The 13,798-nt window shown below is 49.8% G+C and overlaps 2 protein-coding genes across 8 annotated transcripts in view; both read left to right on the top strand.

The window, feature by feature from the left end:
- The window catches only part of GIGYF2 (GRB10 interacting GYF protein 2), a 75,341-nt gene extending 72,940 nt beyond the window's left edge, over positions 1 to 2,401 (top strand). For 5 of the 7 annotated variants that reach the window (XM_083868703.1, XM_083868701.1, XM_083868699.1 and 2 more), the window contains one exon: positions 496 to 2,400. In XM_083868703.1, coding sequence (XP_083724829.1) covers positions 496 to 563 — 68 coding nt within the window. In that variant the 3' untranslated portion in view covers positions 564 to 2,400. Of the gene's footprint in view, positions 1 to 495 lie in introns of all 7 variants that reach the window. The other 2 variants (XM_083868702.1, XM_083868705.1) reach the window with 2 other exon arrangements.
- A 564-nt stretch (positions 2,402 to 2,965) lies between these two features.
- On the top strand, positions 2,966 to 13,699 carry SNORC (secondary ossification center associated regulator of chondrocyte maturation). Its single transcript, XM_083868707.1, has 3 exons — positions 2,966 to 4,551; positions 12,371 to 12,556; positions 13,264 to 13,699. Exons 1-3 carry the CDS (start codon positions 4,458 to 4,460, stop codon positions 13,371 to 13,373), a joined length of 390 nt encoding a protein of 129 aa, XP_083724833.1. The 5' UTR covers positions 2,966 to 4,457; the 3' UTR covers positions 13,374 to 13,699.
- The last annotated feature ends 99 nt before the right edge of the window (positions 13,700 to 13,798 follow it).

The following is a 13,798-nucleotide window of genomic DNA, read 5'->3' as shown; positions in this document are numbered from 1 at the left end:
ATCACATAGTTACATGCATTGAGACTTTAAAGTAAAGGGTGAAATTGCTCTCAACTCCTGAAGCATCGGAATGTGATTCCACGTGTGGATTCCCAGTTCTCAGAATGCCCATTTCTCCCTCTCAGATCAAGTGTGGTGTTGACAGCCACTTTCAAGAACCAGTTGACTTCAGCATGCTCCCTTTTGAGATGTTGCAGAGCCACATTGCCACTATGTTTAGATGTGCCTTGTACTGGCTCTGCAAGTGACTTCTTTTAAATGGAACTTGAAAACAGTCGTCTGATCTGATTTTAAAGACCAAGTGATGCTTGTCTAAATATACAGTTGATTAGCTTATTAAGGAAAAAATCAGTTTGGGTGACTGTATCTGTAGCCTTACTGAATTACCCCTAGATTCACTTTCTCTTACACGTGGTACTGCATGTAACAGATGTTTTGTATCAAGTACACTCTGCCACAGCCAGATTTTTAACACCAGTCCTTCTTGGTTCACAGGGTTTTCAGTGAATGCTTCATCAGAGCGGCTCAATATGGGAGAAATAGAGACTTTGGAAGACTACTGAGCATGTGCAAATCAACTGGCTTTTCCTGCATCTGTTAACCATGGATTCTCCATTTGGACACCGTACTCTCCACCTTGTGTCGTTCTTTGCCTCGCAGTGAATCACAGGATCAATCATCTCAGGCTGCTTCCTCTGGCCCCGGCAAACCCTTTCTGCCCAGGACTGCACAGGCATTGTTCCTACTGTCAGCCCACTCCAGTGGACTTTGTTCCCAGTCCCGGGAGGGTGGGAGTTAGGCTTTGTTCTCAACAAGGCTGAATTGGGCAGCAAGCTTTCACTGTGCTGTGATTCATTCTGCTGACATACCTGGAAAAAAAAAATCAATTGGGATTCCGCAAAGCATTGCTTCCTTCTCCTGGTTACTCTTACCACATCCAACACGTGCAGTCATATGGAGAGAGAGATTGAGAGAGAGTTTGTGGTTAACAGATGTTGGTCAAAACCAAAATGCCACACAGATACTGACTTGGCTGCTCCATCAGGGCAAGAGGTGCTCTCCTGGCCAGGAGTTGCATTCATAAGCTACCCTTAGAAACTGGCAACAGGAGAGGGGCGGTAGCGGGCACAGTTTAGCTTGGGTTGGTTTGAAGTTGCACACCCCCTGCCAGCCCTTCTCAGCACATAATTTTTGGAGGGAAAGCTCGAGTCTGTCTTCATTAGGTGGTGATGCTGAAGCTGGTGGAGTTCCCGTCGGCATTCTCCAGCCTTCCTGGACAAGTGGGGACTTCTGCTCTGGAAAAAGGGGGGGGTGGCATCTCTTCTTTCAGGCTGAATTTACCCCTTAATTGCTACCTTCAGAGGGTTAGGACCAGTTTATTTTGAGCTCTTTTCCTGCAAATTTGTCTCGTTTAAGAGACAGTGGGATCTTTACAGTGTGGATCTGTAGTCTCTGGAGAGGGTGGACCCTGGCTTTCAGAGATGTGCCAGCAGCCTCAGCTGGTTGTCACTTGAAGCAGTGCTTAGGTATCGAGCAGAGATGCCCTTTCGTCACGGAGAGAGACACTGGAGGACGAAGCTTTGTGCAATGATGGCCCTGCTTATCTTCTACACCTTAAAAGTACTTCACGCACCTTCACTGGGATCCATAACCTCTGAGTGTTTATGGAGTCATAACCTTCCTCTCTCACCGAAAGATTAACACCACCTTCCCTGCTCCACGTAACCACCCACCCCCACACACACACCACAAACGACAGAGAAGGAAAACTGCCAAATGCACTTAGTTTGAACCCCCTGGTCCCATCTCCCGTCCCCAGAGGGGTGTAACCTGCGAAGGGAGATATGCTGCAGTTTTGGTGGAGTTGTATAAAGGTGTCTGTTATTCTGTCATCACTGCCTAAAGAAAACAGTTTGAGTTGCTCAAGAGCAGTTTGGCTTTGGATTTTATTTTGTTTGGTTTATTCATTTTTTGGGGTCACCTTCCCCTCCTCCTCCTCTCTCTTCCCCCGTCCCCAAACATGTACAGTAACTATACAGAGACTGCTGCAGACTTGTATATAGTTTTTGGATCCAATAGCATGGAGAGACTTGGAACTGTTGCAAATCTGGTCTCCCTGTCTCCTTTGCTTTGTAAATTCATAAAAGGGGGAAGAGGGGTAGTTAAAATGTTTACAAAACTTTAAACTCCCTCTGAACTTTTGCCAGTGTGGGGGGGGAAAAAAGAGAGAACTTAAATAAAACCTGGTTGTATTATATCTGAGAGAAAACTTTCTGCTTGCTTTTGTCAAAGCTGAGTATTGAGATAATTCTGGTACTAAAACTCACCCAAACTCGACTTGCACCAGTTTGCATCAAGAAACAGCAAGCAAATACACAGGATGTGGATCAACAGCTGCTGCTTTATTTCTTCCCTGGTGAGGAATACTGGTTGGTTTTTCTACTTGATAATTTTAGAGTTCAAATAAACACCAGTAAGTTGATATTGGAAATTTCTAACAAGAAAGCTTTAATTTTCCTCTGCTGTCTGTAGAGAAACATGTGCATTCACACTGGTGCTGTTTATGCAAGGGAGATCAAGCCGTGGCTGGTTTGCTCTTAACACAAACACTTGGCCATGGAGCCTCCTTTGCCAGTCGGTGCCCACCCCATGCACTCCAATGCACTGCCCTCAATGAGAGGTTTTATTTATCCCCTCACCCCAAAGTCCACAGGGATACCTTGTAGGTTTCTCTTTTTAGATTTATTTTCCTTTTTTTCTACTTGTTTTTGTGTGGAAAATCCCAGTAAAGGTAATGGTAAATGTCCTGCCATTCACATGACCATGGAAAATAAGTATGCTAAGACTTATCTTACAGGGTAGCTTTGCATGATGTTTAGTTGGTATCTGAGAGAACACTTTGTGTTTAGGCTGATAACCTGACTTTGTTTTAATATCTTCTCTTTTTAGCGTATAAGGTGTGTAGTTCATAAGTGCTTTCTGGTTTTTTAGTGGTATGATCTAATTTCTGCAAGCTAATTTTGGACTGCTCTACACCATGTTACAAGTACACAAAAGCCTGTTAGTTTTGAGCTCGTCTGGAAAGCAGGAAAGGAACAGCTCCTCGATTGCTAAATGAAAATGCAGAAATGCAAGCAGGGAAAACATGCAGTAATTTGTCGAACATTGAGGACCTCACTTGGCTCCTGAGAATTTGTAGATGATGGACTAGTGGGAAGATGTGCTGTTCTTAATACTGAAATACTCTGGTTTCCATGTTTAGTGTGAAGGTAAGGTGGTGGCATGTGCAGATTGTGTTCTCAGGTGACTGCCTTGTCACCTTCTGTGACGAGCAGGGCCCTTTTCTGTAGCAAGAGTCATTTGGATCAGTAGGGATGGGGAAAACAGGGGCTCCAAAAAGCAAAGCAATCACTGCAGAAAAATCTGAAATTTAAGACAAAACTACTCATGTCATATTTTCAGAACATAAAGAAGTGGCATTAGGGGTGTTTATGTGTTCATTACATGATGGGAAACTGTGAAGTATTTATCATCCTATCAGCTCCAAAATACTAATGACGTTTCTTCTGTGACAGTCAGCTGGAGTGTTCCCCTTTTTATGCACCTCATCCTTTCCCATTCTTTGTTGCTGCAAACGTGATTTGAAACAAACCTGGGTTTTCTGTGCTGTGAACTGTCATGAGCCCCCGAGGCAGGCAGGGACAGAGTAGCAGAGGCTGGCAGGAGGAGGTGGTGCCTGAGCAGTTGGGATCCGAGGAGGATGCTGGCATTGACTGCCAAAGGCGACTCTCCTGGAACATTTGGAGACTTTGACAGCAGTGCTGAGACCACCCATGGCTCCCAGGCCAGGTCTGTAAGTATTCCACCCAGGAACAAGCACGCCATGGAGCTGCTCTGGCTCTGTGTCAGGGCATTTTTGCCTTGGAAGATTGAGGCCCTTGTTCTTTGCTCTCCCCACCCTGCAGTGCTCTGCCACCCTGCACAGTGAGGGAGAGCAGAGCCCTCGAGTGGCTGCTGGGGCTTGGGCTGAGCTGCCCCAATGGCTCCTGTGTTATTTCCTGTGCCTGGGGATGGCCATCCCGAGGGGAGGCATTCCAGGAGCATCCTCGTGGCCGCTGGGCTCACCAACAACTGCTCATGTGTGCAGTGGCCTGACAGGGTCCTGATGGCTGTGCTTGGCTGCCTATGGGGTTTTAGGTACAAGTTTGGGAGGGTGGAGCTGCCTTTGGGAGGAGGTGTGCTCCTGGAGCCAGAGCGAGGGAGGCTCTGCTGGGCTTTGCACTCTCTGCACAGTTGCTTTTGGGAAGGACTTTTCTTTTTCCTTTTTCCTTTTTCTTTCTTTTTTTTTTTTCTTTTTTTTTTCCTTTTTTGTTTTATCTGACTGAACAAAATTTTTATTACACCAGTAAAACTTCTGAGTTGTTTTGTGCTTTGAAGAGTTCTAAGGATTCCTGCTGATGCTTTTCCTGAGGGAAGCCATGCCCTGCCACAGAGTCCTTCGCCTGGTCCTGCTAACGCTGTGCAGCATCCTGGTCCCTGCTGTGCTGACAGGTAAGGAGCTTTGTTTGCATTTAAAGCCCAAAATCATGGGAGATTTGTTACTATACTGCCCCTTTTCTCCCTTCCCTGAAAACATCCCTAAATATGTATTGAATTAGGATTGATTAAGGGAAACTAGCTTTGGTGGCTGCTGGTGAGCAAGAGTATATTTTCAGTGGAGAAAATCCTTTAACTTTTCCTAAGCAGAACAGCAATAGCACCTATGTGAGTGTTGGTGGGTGGGGGTTAGTGCACTCATCAATCAGCAGGAGATGGAAAACCTCTCAGCAGCTGATGGGACAGACTGTCCCTCAGCTTTTAATGGCAGGAAGAAGTTACAGTTATGGAAAGAAACATTTTTCTTTGGCTAAAGCATGTGTGCCAGTTCCTGGTTCCTTCTGTGGTCTCTGCTGCAGCAGAGCACAACAGCTGCTTTAGGCAGAACTAGGGAAGTGTCCATGGAAATCTCAGTCCAAAGCCAAGGTGCACATCCTTCTGGGGTCGCTCTGGAGCTGGGGCACCAGGGCAGTGCTGGAAAGCTGCCTGCCTCTGACTTGCTTTCAGTAAGGTGGTGGGGAGAAAGAATGGGAGGGAAGCCTGTTGTGTAAGGCACCATTTTTCTGGGCATTGTTACTAATTTCAGCTTTATCTGCTCCTGCCTCAGCAGAGCTGTGCTGGCTGCAGGAAGCTGAGGGCACCAGCAGCTTCAAAGGCTGCAGGTCTGAGGTGGGTTTTACAACTGGGGAAAAACTGACTTCCAAACCGACTGCACTGATGGGCTCTGAGCATACAGGTGGAAACTCTTAAGGGGAATTGCTTCCCCTAAAGCCTTTCTTGCAGTGGAGGTGAGGCTGAAGAGATGGCTGGGGCCAAGATACCAGGCACAGCATTTCTTTTCCTAAATTCCTGTCCTGCCTTCCAAGATGTGGAGCAATATTGTTTTGCAGTTCTCTCCCAGTTTCTTCTGAGCATTTTGCCTCACAGGGAGATCCTGACCAGCTCTCTAGCAGATGAAATTATGGAATTCTTTTTAAAGCCGTTTTCTTATGGGTAGGGGAATTCACTGCTGCCTGGAACATCTGTGGGTGGAGGAGCAGAGTAAGTGCAGCTGGTATCTTCTCCTAGGACACCTTCCTGCTGGGAAACCTTCAAAGTAACTAAGAAATGAGCACTAAAACGTGGGTACTTCCCTTCTCAAACCATGAGGTTTTTGGTACAGTGGAACATTAATCATTTTACCACAGTTTCTGTTTGTGCCTTGCTCTTGCTCTCAGAAGGACCGGCCATGCTCTTTCCCCATGCCAGGTAAGATTTTTTTCTTAATCATTACCGTATTTCACTCTGCAGGAAGTGATTGATTTCCAGTGAGAATTCAGTCTACTTCTTCTGCAAGCTGGGATCTTTTATGCTGTTTTAAATTTCCAGTATTTGATGCATTTGCTCTGCCCCCACTCCAGCTTTTCCATGTGCTTGCTCTGGCATTGCAGCTGTGGTTTGTGCCTGGTGCTGCTGCCCTGTGTCACTTTGCTCCTGTGACACCTCCCGAGTCTCCTTGATCCTGTTACCTCGTACAGTGAGGCCTGAAGGGCTTTGTACTGGAGAGTGCAACATTCAGATCTTGGGGTGTAGGAGGGATTCTGTGCTTTCTCTGTGGTGTTTCAGAGACTTAAGGCCTCTAACAGGTTGTTCCCTGCTCCTTCAGGAGAGGACAGGAGGAAACCAGCCTGGACAGTAAGGCATCCCAGGATCAGAAGGATTCTCTGCTGCATTAGACATGGAGAGTTCCTGCCCCCCCAAGTACAGGTGCTTTGAGGAACAGTGGAACTTTTTCTGCCTTTTACTCCATTAGAAAAGGAAATTTCAGGCCTGGTGCAGACAAAGACGGGGAGGGCACACAGGCAGCCCTCTGGTCTCAGCACATACACTCACAGCCCTTTCTGTAAACAAGTTTACTTAGTATCCATCAGAACCGCAGCTCTGCCTTGCTGCACAGAGAAGCTCCTGGCCTTGCCCGCCACAGGCTGCCCTTTGTGCAGCTGATGAAGGGCTCCTTTCAGCCCTGCCCTGGCCCTGTGCCTGCCGTGGCCACCTGGGGCTGGACAGCCCCTTGCTGGCCTTGGAGTTCACCAGCCCCTGCCCTTTGGTCTCAGCACCTCTGACTGCCCCCAGCAGAGCCCTCGGCAGTGAGCAGGGGCGGCTGTGCCTTGGACAGGGCTGCAGCTGGTGCTGGGCATACAGACCCCATGTCCAGATGAGTCTCCTCTCTCTGTTGGCTGCTTGCCCAGCTGGCTTGATTTCCTGGACAGCATGGTCGGGGCTCTGTGACTGTTGAAAGTGTGAACTTCTCCAAGTTACTGAGCTCTTTCCAACATCACATTTTTCAAAGATGGGGAAGCAACCAACCATATCTTGAACCCTTTTTGTCCACATCATCTGGGTACACAGCTCAAGGATCTGTGACAGACCTAAGCCTTCTCCACTTCCTCTTTCTCCACACCCGAGTGGTGCATAGGCCTAGAGCACAGGAGGATTGTGAAGAGCTGATTTTTATTTTTTTCTCTATCAGCAAACCCAGTTTCAATTCCTATAATGGATTCAGAGCTCCAAGTGAGATGGAAGTTAGTACAAAGCCTTTGCAAGGCTTCTGAATCATGTGCATATTTGGTATTTAAACCCCCATGTGGGCTCATGAGCTTGTTTTGAGCTAATGTTTTACTGCAGTAGCACATCAGAATGAATCTGGGGGGAAAAAAAGCAACAGAGCACACACACTAAAGAAAAAGACACAGGAAAACACCTTGACCAAGGACATCTTTCTTTAGCAGCTTGTGTGTCTTTGTTTTCAGCTACAAGAGAATAAAAGTTTATTAGGATTTTAAAGATTTTTGAAAACATACTAGAACGTGGATAGCAGTAAATAGGTTTCATTTGGTAAATACAAGGAAAAGATGTTGCTCCAGCAGATCTGTCCAGACTTAAACCAGGACTTTGTAAGCCATTACTCAACCTTGCTCTGCTCCAACACTCCTTATAAATTTCTGATGCTGATATTGACTCCTGAATAAGGAGTTGGAGAAGGTAGGGTGGAGGTGGAGAGTGGGGATGATGAAGTGCTGCAGTCAGCTGGTGTGAAGAAGGTTATTGGCCACTGGCAAGTGACGTCCAGGGACAACAATGTGATGTGGCCGCATCTGCCTGCCTTAAGGTCTTACAGTTGGCCTGTGGGGAGGGTCTGGTTCCTGCAGATTTAGTTGGCTTCCCCCAGGGCTGTCACTTGTAGAGACTCTTCCAGTCTTACCTTTCAGTCACTGGGTACCTGGGGTACTGGCAACCACGTCACAGTGCTGGCCTCACCCCACCTTCTTTCTGAGCATGGAAATAGCAGTTTTGTCAAGTTGCCTTTGCCATCATCCCCTCTAGATCTCTCTACAGCCCATGCGTCTGGAGTTCCACTGGCCCCTGCATCACTTGGAAAACTCATCATGGATTTCTTTGTGATAACTGATATTTTCTTCCCATATCCTCACCTCAGTTATAACTAACCTGTGCTGGGGAGAGGGAGAAGACAGTGCAGCAAACAGATGTCTCTAAAATAAGGCAATTTTTAGTGTTAACATGTGGGAAGAAAGAACTGCCATCATTCACCTGGCCTTCTGCAAAACACTCTAATAATTTTATTCCATTTTGTCCAGTTCTATCTCCAGTAAAATTCTAATAAGATTATTGCATGTTGTTCTCCTAAGTGTTCTCCAACTGTAATTCTCATGAAAAGGCTTTTACTGTTAGTCTGAAAGCAGCAGTTGCCCTCAGCTTGTGCTTTAGTGCTGAGACAGAGCTAATGCTGGGGAAGAGCTCATTTGTGCCAGGGCCTGGAGGCTTCCCTCCCTCTGGAACAACCTGCACTGAGGCCCAGAGCCTTGGCAGTGGAGGGTCTCTGGTGTGCCTCAGCAGCCTGGCAGCTCCTCCACGTGCCCCTAGCTGCCCCTGCCAAGTCCCTCCAGGGTAAACCAACCATGTGAGTGCACCACAGGAGTTTTCCAGAAGATGGACTCCTGAGACTGACGGCAGCACAGCTAATGCATGGCTTTCTCCCAGATGTTAAATACCTGGTCTTGTGATGGATGATGCATTTTGAGCATGTTTCTTGCTAATTTTTTATTTCCACAAAGTTCTTGGGTGAACAGAAAAGCCATGCACTACCTTATCTTTGATATTTAGTTTCCAGCTCTTGGTTGCACTCCCTCCCTGGAGATGGCACCATGTTTGGGTGTTTCTCCAAGTTAAGAATACAGTTTCTTGTTCCATTGCCATGGAGCTTCCCTTCAACTTGCCCTTTCCTTGGGAGGAGTTGCTGCTGGGTCCAGAGCACTGAGGCATTTGTTGAGGTTCACAGGCCACGTCCTCCTGGTCACAGTCAGAGTGAAGCAATGGCATGGGTAGGAGGGCTCTCTGGTGCTGCTTTCTCTGTAGGTGGTGTTTAGATCCTGGTCTCCTGCTCATGCACAGAGAAACTGAGCCTGGGAGGAGCAGGACTTGTGGTGATCACCCAAAACATCAGCAGTAGAGCAGAGAACTGAACCCCCTAAACTGGGTCCCCTGCCTGTACACAGAATCTCTCCAGATTATATCCAGCAGGTGGCTGGAAAAGGCCCTGGTGTCTCATTTGGAGACATGAGACCTTACTAATAGTGTGCACGTGTTGGGGGTTGGTACCTGACACAAACTCTGTCCTTCCCATCACTTTTCTTGCTTTGGCATTTGATGGCTTGTGGCATTTGAAGTGGGTCCATTAGGGATCTGCCACTCCCAGCCAATAACAGTGTGGCTGACACTCATTGGGACTGTCAGGGAAGCTGGTATGAAACCTCTGCTTGTTAAAGAAACCTGCTGGATGCATGAAGATAACTGGATGGGTGCTTGGGCTTCTCAGCTGGCAGGAGTGGAGGCATGTGAGGACATAAGCTTTTAGGTTAGGAGGGAAAATCAAAGGAGAGACATGGAGAGAATAGTGTTGGTTTTGAGCAGACTCTCAGGCTGCAGCAATGGGCTCTGGAGGAACCTGCCCCTCGTTTTGTGTTCCCCCACCCTGTGGGGGAACCATAGCAGGCCCCTCAGCACCTGCTCCAGCAGCACTGAGGGGCAGGAGCTGAGAAGGGGACCAGCATGGAGCCCTGGCTCCTGGGGAGGCTCAGCTCTGGGTACTTCATTCTATGTGTGCAGGAATCTACTGCTGCCTCTGAGCTCACAACTGTTCCTGAGGCACCAGACCCAACTGAAAGGGGTTGTGTTTCCCTGGGCTGAAGTGCTGGTAGGGTAAAACCACAAGAACTTGGGACAGCAAATGCACATTAAGCACATTCTGCCCTTTCTGTGTGGGCAAACTGAAAGTGTGTGTCAGTTGGATGAGGGAATTAACAAAATACATATCCAGCAGCCATCCAAGTTTTTAAAAATCATGAGGATCATAAACAAATTAGACTGTTTCCTCTGTATTTGGCTATCAAAAATAAGCTCTGTGTCCTGCTTAAAGAGAGCTGCCAGAAATTTTTCAGGAGTTAGATACACTGAGAACAGGAGAGACTTACTGGCACCTCTGGGTCTGATGGCACCTATGGGACCTTTGCACTGTGGTTGGAAGAGATAGTGTTCCCTCCTCATCCCTTTGAGAGTGGGGATTGGGAAGACCCAGCCCAGGTCATACAGTATCCCTGGATGGTGCCTGCATCTGTTACAGATCATCTGAGCTAACACCAGTCCCTGGTCACACGCAAGGCATACATGCAGCCCTGGAGAACAAAAACATTCTTGGGAAAGGAAGCAACACTGTTCTCCCAGCACTTTGTTCCTCTGCCAGGTGGGGACAGTGGCAGTGTTGGTTCTGGTCCTGGGGGTGTTGACAGAGTCAAGAAGGTCACGGCTGCAGTGTGGCTCTTCTGTGTGCAGATTCTCTCTTACAAAAGCAGCCTGGAACCAGACTGCTTCCAAAGCATTCTGTGTGTTTGGTATGTTCCTAAACCAACAGCTTTCCCATGCCACTGTTGGCAGCTAAATAACCCAATTCTGCTTGGTTCTCTCCTGAGTTAACTACATTTGCTCACTCAGTTCCGCATTTCCTCTTGTTCCATTCTCTGGCAGTGAAACCACAGGATTTAAAGTAGAGAGGTCCACTGGAAATGGCACTTTGTAGAAGAGCCATGGGATGGGATATGAGCTTCAGCTTTGCTGGTTGGTTTTGCAGCACAGGTTGGGAAGGGCCCTGCAAAGGCTCAGGTGTTTTTGGGGAGCTCTTGTGGAACACAAACCTCTGTGTGCATGTACAGGGGAGCTGAGATGCCACCGCTGGTGCAGAGACCATGGACATACCAAGTGTACGAGGACACGGTATTTGCTACACCCAGCTTTAGCTGGGCTCCTGCCTTGGTCTAACTGGCACAGGTTCCACACTTGGGACTTACTGTCTGTCAGTGCTCATTGGGCCAGGATTAAACCTGTCTCATTGGACATTCTGTAGCTTTTCTGCCTGTAGAAAGAGCTTTCAAAACTAGTCTAGAACTTTGCTGCGTTCCCAAGGTTGTGGGCAGCCTGGAACAGCTCTGGGGATGGTGGGAGCTACTCTTTGATGCAAGCCCTGCAGTAAGTTCTCAGCGGGTTTGTACGGGCAGGAAAGGTGAGTGTTCTGGCCCTTCTGTTCCACAGAGGGATCTTAAGCAAGAACTAAGTGTGGTGCAGCCCATTAATGAGGATCTTTTCCTTTCCTCCCAAAGCACCTTCTTGTCCAGTGTAGGCAAGGAGGGCTCGAGGCACTTTAAGCTGAGGCTGGCATTGCCAAGATGTGCTGCTGCCCTCTCTCTTCCTGGGCTATGGAGAACCTGGGACAAGTCTTCAAGTGCCCCTGGTACACCAAGGTTCACATGCCAGAGTTGGGGTGCCTGGGGATACCTCTGTGCATTGCCCCAGGGAACCTGGGCTGCTTGCTCCAGCTGTTGACTCCCTGTCTCCCAGTCCTGGTAACCATTGTGTCAGTTCAGGTGGGCCCTGGCAGTGAATGTTGTTCGTTTTTCTCCCCCCAGTGCAACATTCCCAGTGGTTTCAGCAGGGAGCTGTGGAATGTCTCCTGCTCCTGCCAGGGCCCACCTGAACAAGGCTGGGCATTGACAGGGAGTGCTCAGTGAGCCACACAGGGAGGGCTCTCTGGCTTGGTTTCTGACCCACGGCAGGAAGGAATAACAGGAGACGAGTGGTAACATTAAACACAACCCGGCCTGGCTTTCATCTCCCCAGTGTGGCGGGGGTGCAGCAGGGGGAAGTCGAGGCTCTGGGGTCCTGTCTGGGGGAGCCATGTCCTGTGCTGTGCCAGCACCTCCAGCATCCTGCACAGCACGGGTTGGTGGTGCAGGACAGAAGGGCCCTGAGATGCTGTGAATTTGGCTAGCACAGGTGGCCTCTGCTGGTTGGTAGCATGACAGCCCTTCCCAGCCCAGTCCCAGGAGTATCCATGAACAAACCAGCTGTGCACATTCGTGCTGGGGCCTTTTTGTGTGTGAGCAGAGGTTGCAGGGTGTTGGGGCATTCTGTGTTGTCCCGTGTGTGCGGTATGTATGTTAGGTTGCCACAGAAGCACTGCCTTTAGCTGCTTTTGGGTATGGCTGTTCAGCAGAGGTGGTGCCCCCTCAGAGGAGGGCTCTGCCATACCGGGGTTCTCAGCCCTCAGCTCACCCTTCATCCACCTCGGGGGCACCTGGCAGGCAGCTGAAACCCAGGGACCTGCTGAGCTGCGGTTGTCACTGGTAGCCTGACCGGGCCCGCCGTGCCGTGGGTGCTTGTCTTCCAGCAGAGTACCCGCAGGACTCGGTCCCCACCCTCTGGAACGAGCCGCCCGAGCTGCCCTCTGGAGCTGGTCCCTTCGACGCTGCCACCACCACGGCCCGGCTGTCGGACGCCACTGCCTTCCCCCCGTACACCTCCGAGCTGGAGCCCGAGGACACCACCCACCTGCACCGGCTGGACGCCGGGGACGGTGAGTGGCTGCCGGAGGGACTGCCCGCGGCTGCTCCCGCAGCGGCCGGGGATGTCCTCACGGTGGATTTGCTCCCTGTGAGCTTTTCTCCTTCCGGGAAGGGTTAAAGCCACGCTGCTGGGGAGGGGGAGGGTTGCCTTTACTGCCTACTAGTGGAAACTTCCCTGCTGAAAAGCCTCTGCTGGCAGAGCTCTTGCCAGCTCCAAGATGGCTCTAAGACCCTTCTTCCTGCCCTAAGACGTGCCATGGCAGGCACCTGCCCTGAAAAGAAAACTGCCTTGACTGCAGATAGGGCTCTCTAGGACAGTGTGCGCTGGGAGCTCCCTGAACAGGGAGCATGAGTGCCTTTCCTGGCTTCATGGCTCCTGACTGACAGCGAGCACCAGCTGAGATGTGGTCCTGCCACAAGCAAAGCAACTCTCCCAGTCTGAGTGTCAGCAGGAAAGCTGGGCACCACCGACCCACTCTGTGGCAGCTGTACTTGTCACTGGGAGCTGCTGAGGTGGTGGTGGTTGGCTACAGCCCCCTGCTGTAGGACCACACCTGGGCTGTGTGAGGACATGGGACGTGGCCAGTGCAGGGAGCTCCAGGACAGGAGTGTGGCCTGAAGCCTGGGGCTATGCTGGGTGTGGGGTGACCCTTGCAGCCCTTCCCATCTGGGGCCCACTGCCTCTGCTGACATCATGCTTTTTTCTCTCTCCCTGCAGGCTCGCTGGGGCCCGGAGCTATTGGTGCCATTGTCATTGCCTCCCTCCTGGGTACGTCTGTGCTTGTGGCCTTGGTCGTCATCACACTGAGAAAGTTCTCAGCCTCCTGAACTCAATAAAAGTTTTTTCTGTTACACAACCAGCCTGTCTCCAGCCCTCGACTGCTCCTGAACTGTCTACCTGGGCCCCTGGGAGAAATGGTGCCACAGATACAGGAAAAGCAACTGCTGGCCCTGTACTGGGCAGCCAGGCTGTATCCACTGCTCATTGCCCTTGGGGGTGTGTATCTCCTGGGTGACACAGACCTGGTAGGGCCTGTCAACCCCACTCAGAAGGAACCTGTGGCAGTGTGTGGCTTTGAGCTGGGAGCTCAAAATGTCCCTTCTAGGTCTAGTCTGAGTGATGGTAACAGTGTTGGGCATCACCCTGCACAGCTTTCCTAGGGAAGGGTTTTTCACGGGAGTAAGCCACCCCAAGTTCGTGTGCAACCGCATTTTCACCCACTGCATTTGGGCCAGTTGCACTGGAGGAGACT

This window comes from Zosterops lateralis (assembly GCF_965231275.1).
Source record: "Zosterops lateralis genome assembly, chromosome: 10".
Lineage (NCBI taxonomy): Eukaryota > Metazoa > Chordata > Aves > Passeriformes > Zosteropidae > Zosterops > Zosterops lateralis.
The sequence above is the reverse complement of the archived record's forward strand: the minus strand, read 5'-3'. Positions and strand labels throughout refer to the sequence as shown.

What these genes read in the sequence shown, in the direction of transcription:
- SNORC (XM_083868707.1), top strand. Translation starts at nt 4,458, where the DNA reads ATGCTTTTCCTGAGGGAAGCCATGCCCTGCCACAGAGTCCTTCGCCTG. An exon ending in GGTCCCTGCTGTGCTGACAG is followed by an intron (nt 4,552 to 12,370) that starts GTAAGGAGCTTT and finishes CTTGTCTTCCAG; the next exon opens with CAGAGTACCCGCAGGACTCG. An exon ending in CCGGCTGGACGCCGGGGACG is followed by an intron (nt 12,557 to 13,263) that starts GTGAGTGGCTGC and finishes CTCTCCCTGCAG; the next exon opens with GCTCGCTGGGGCCCGGAGCT.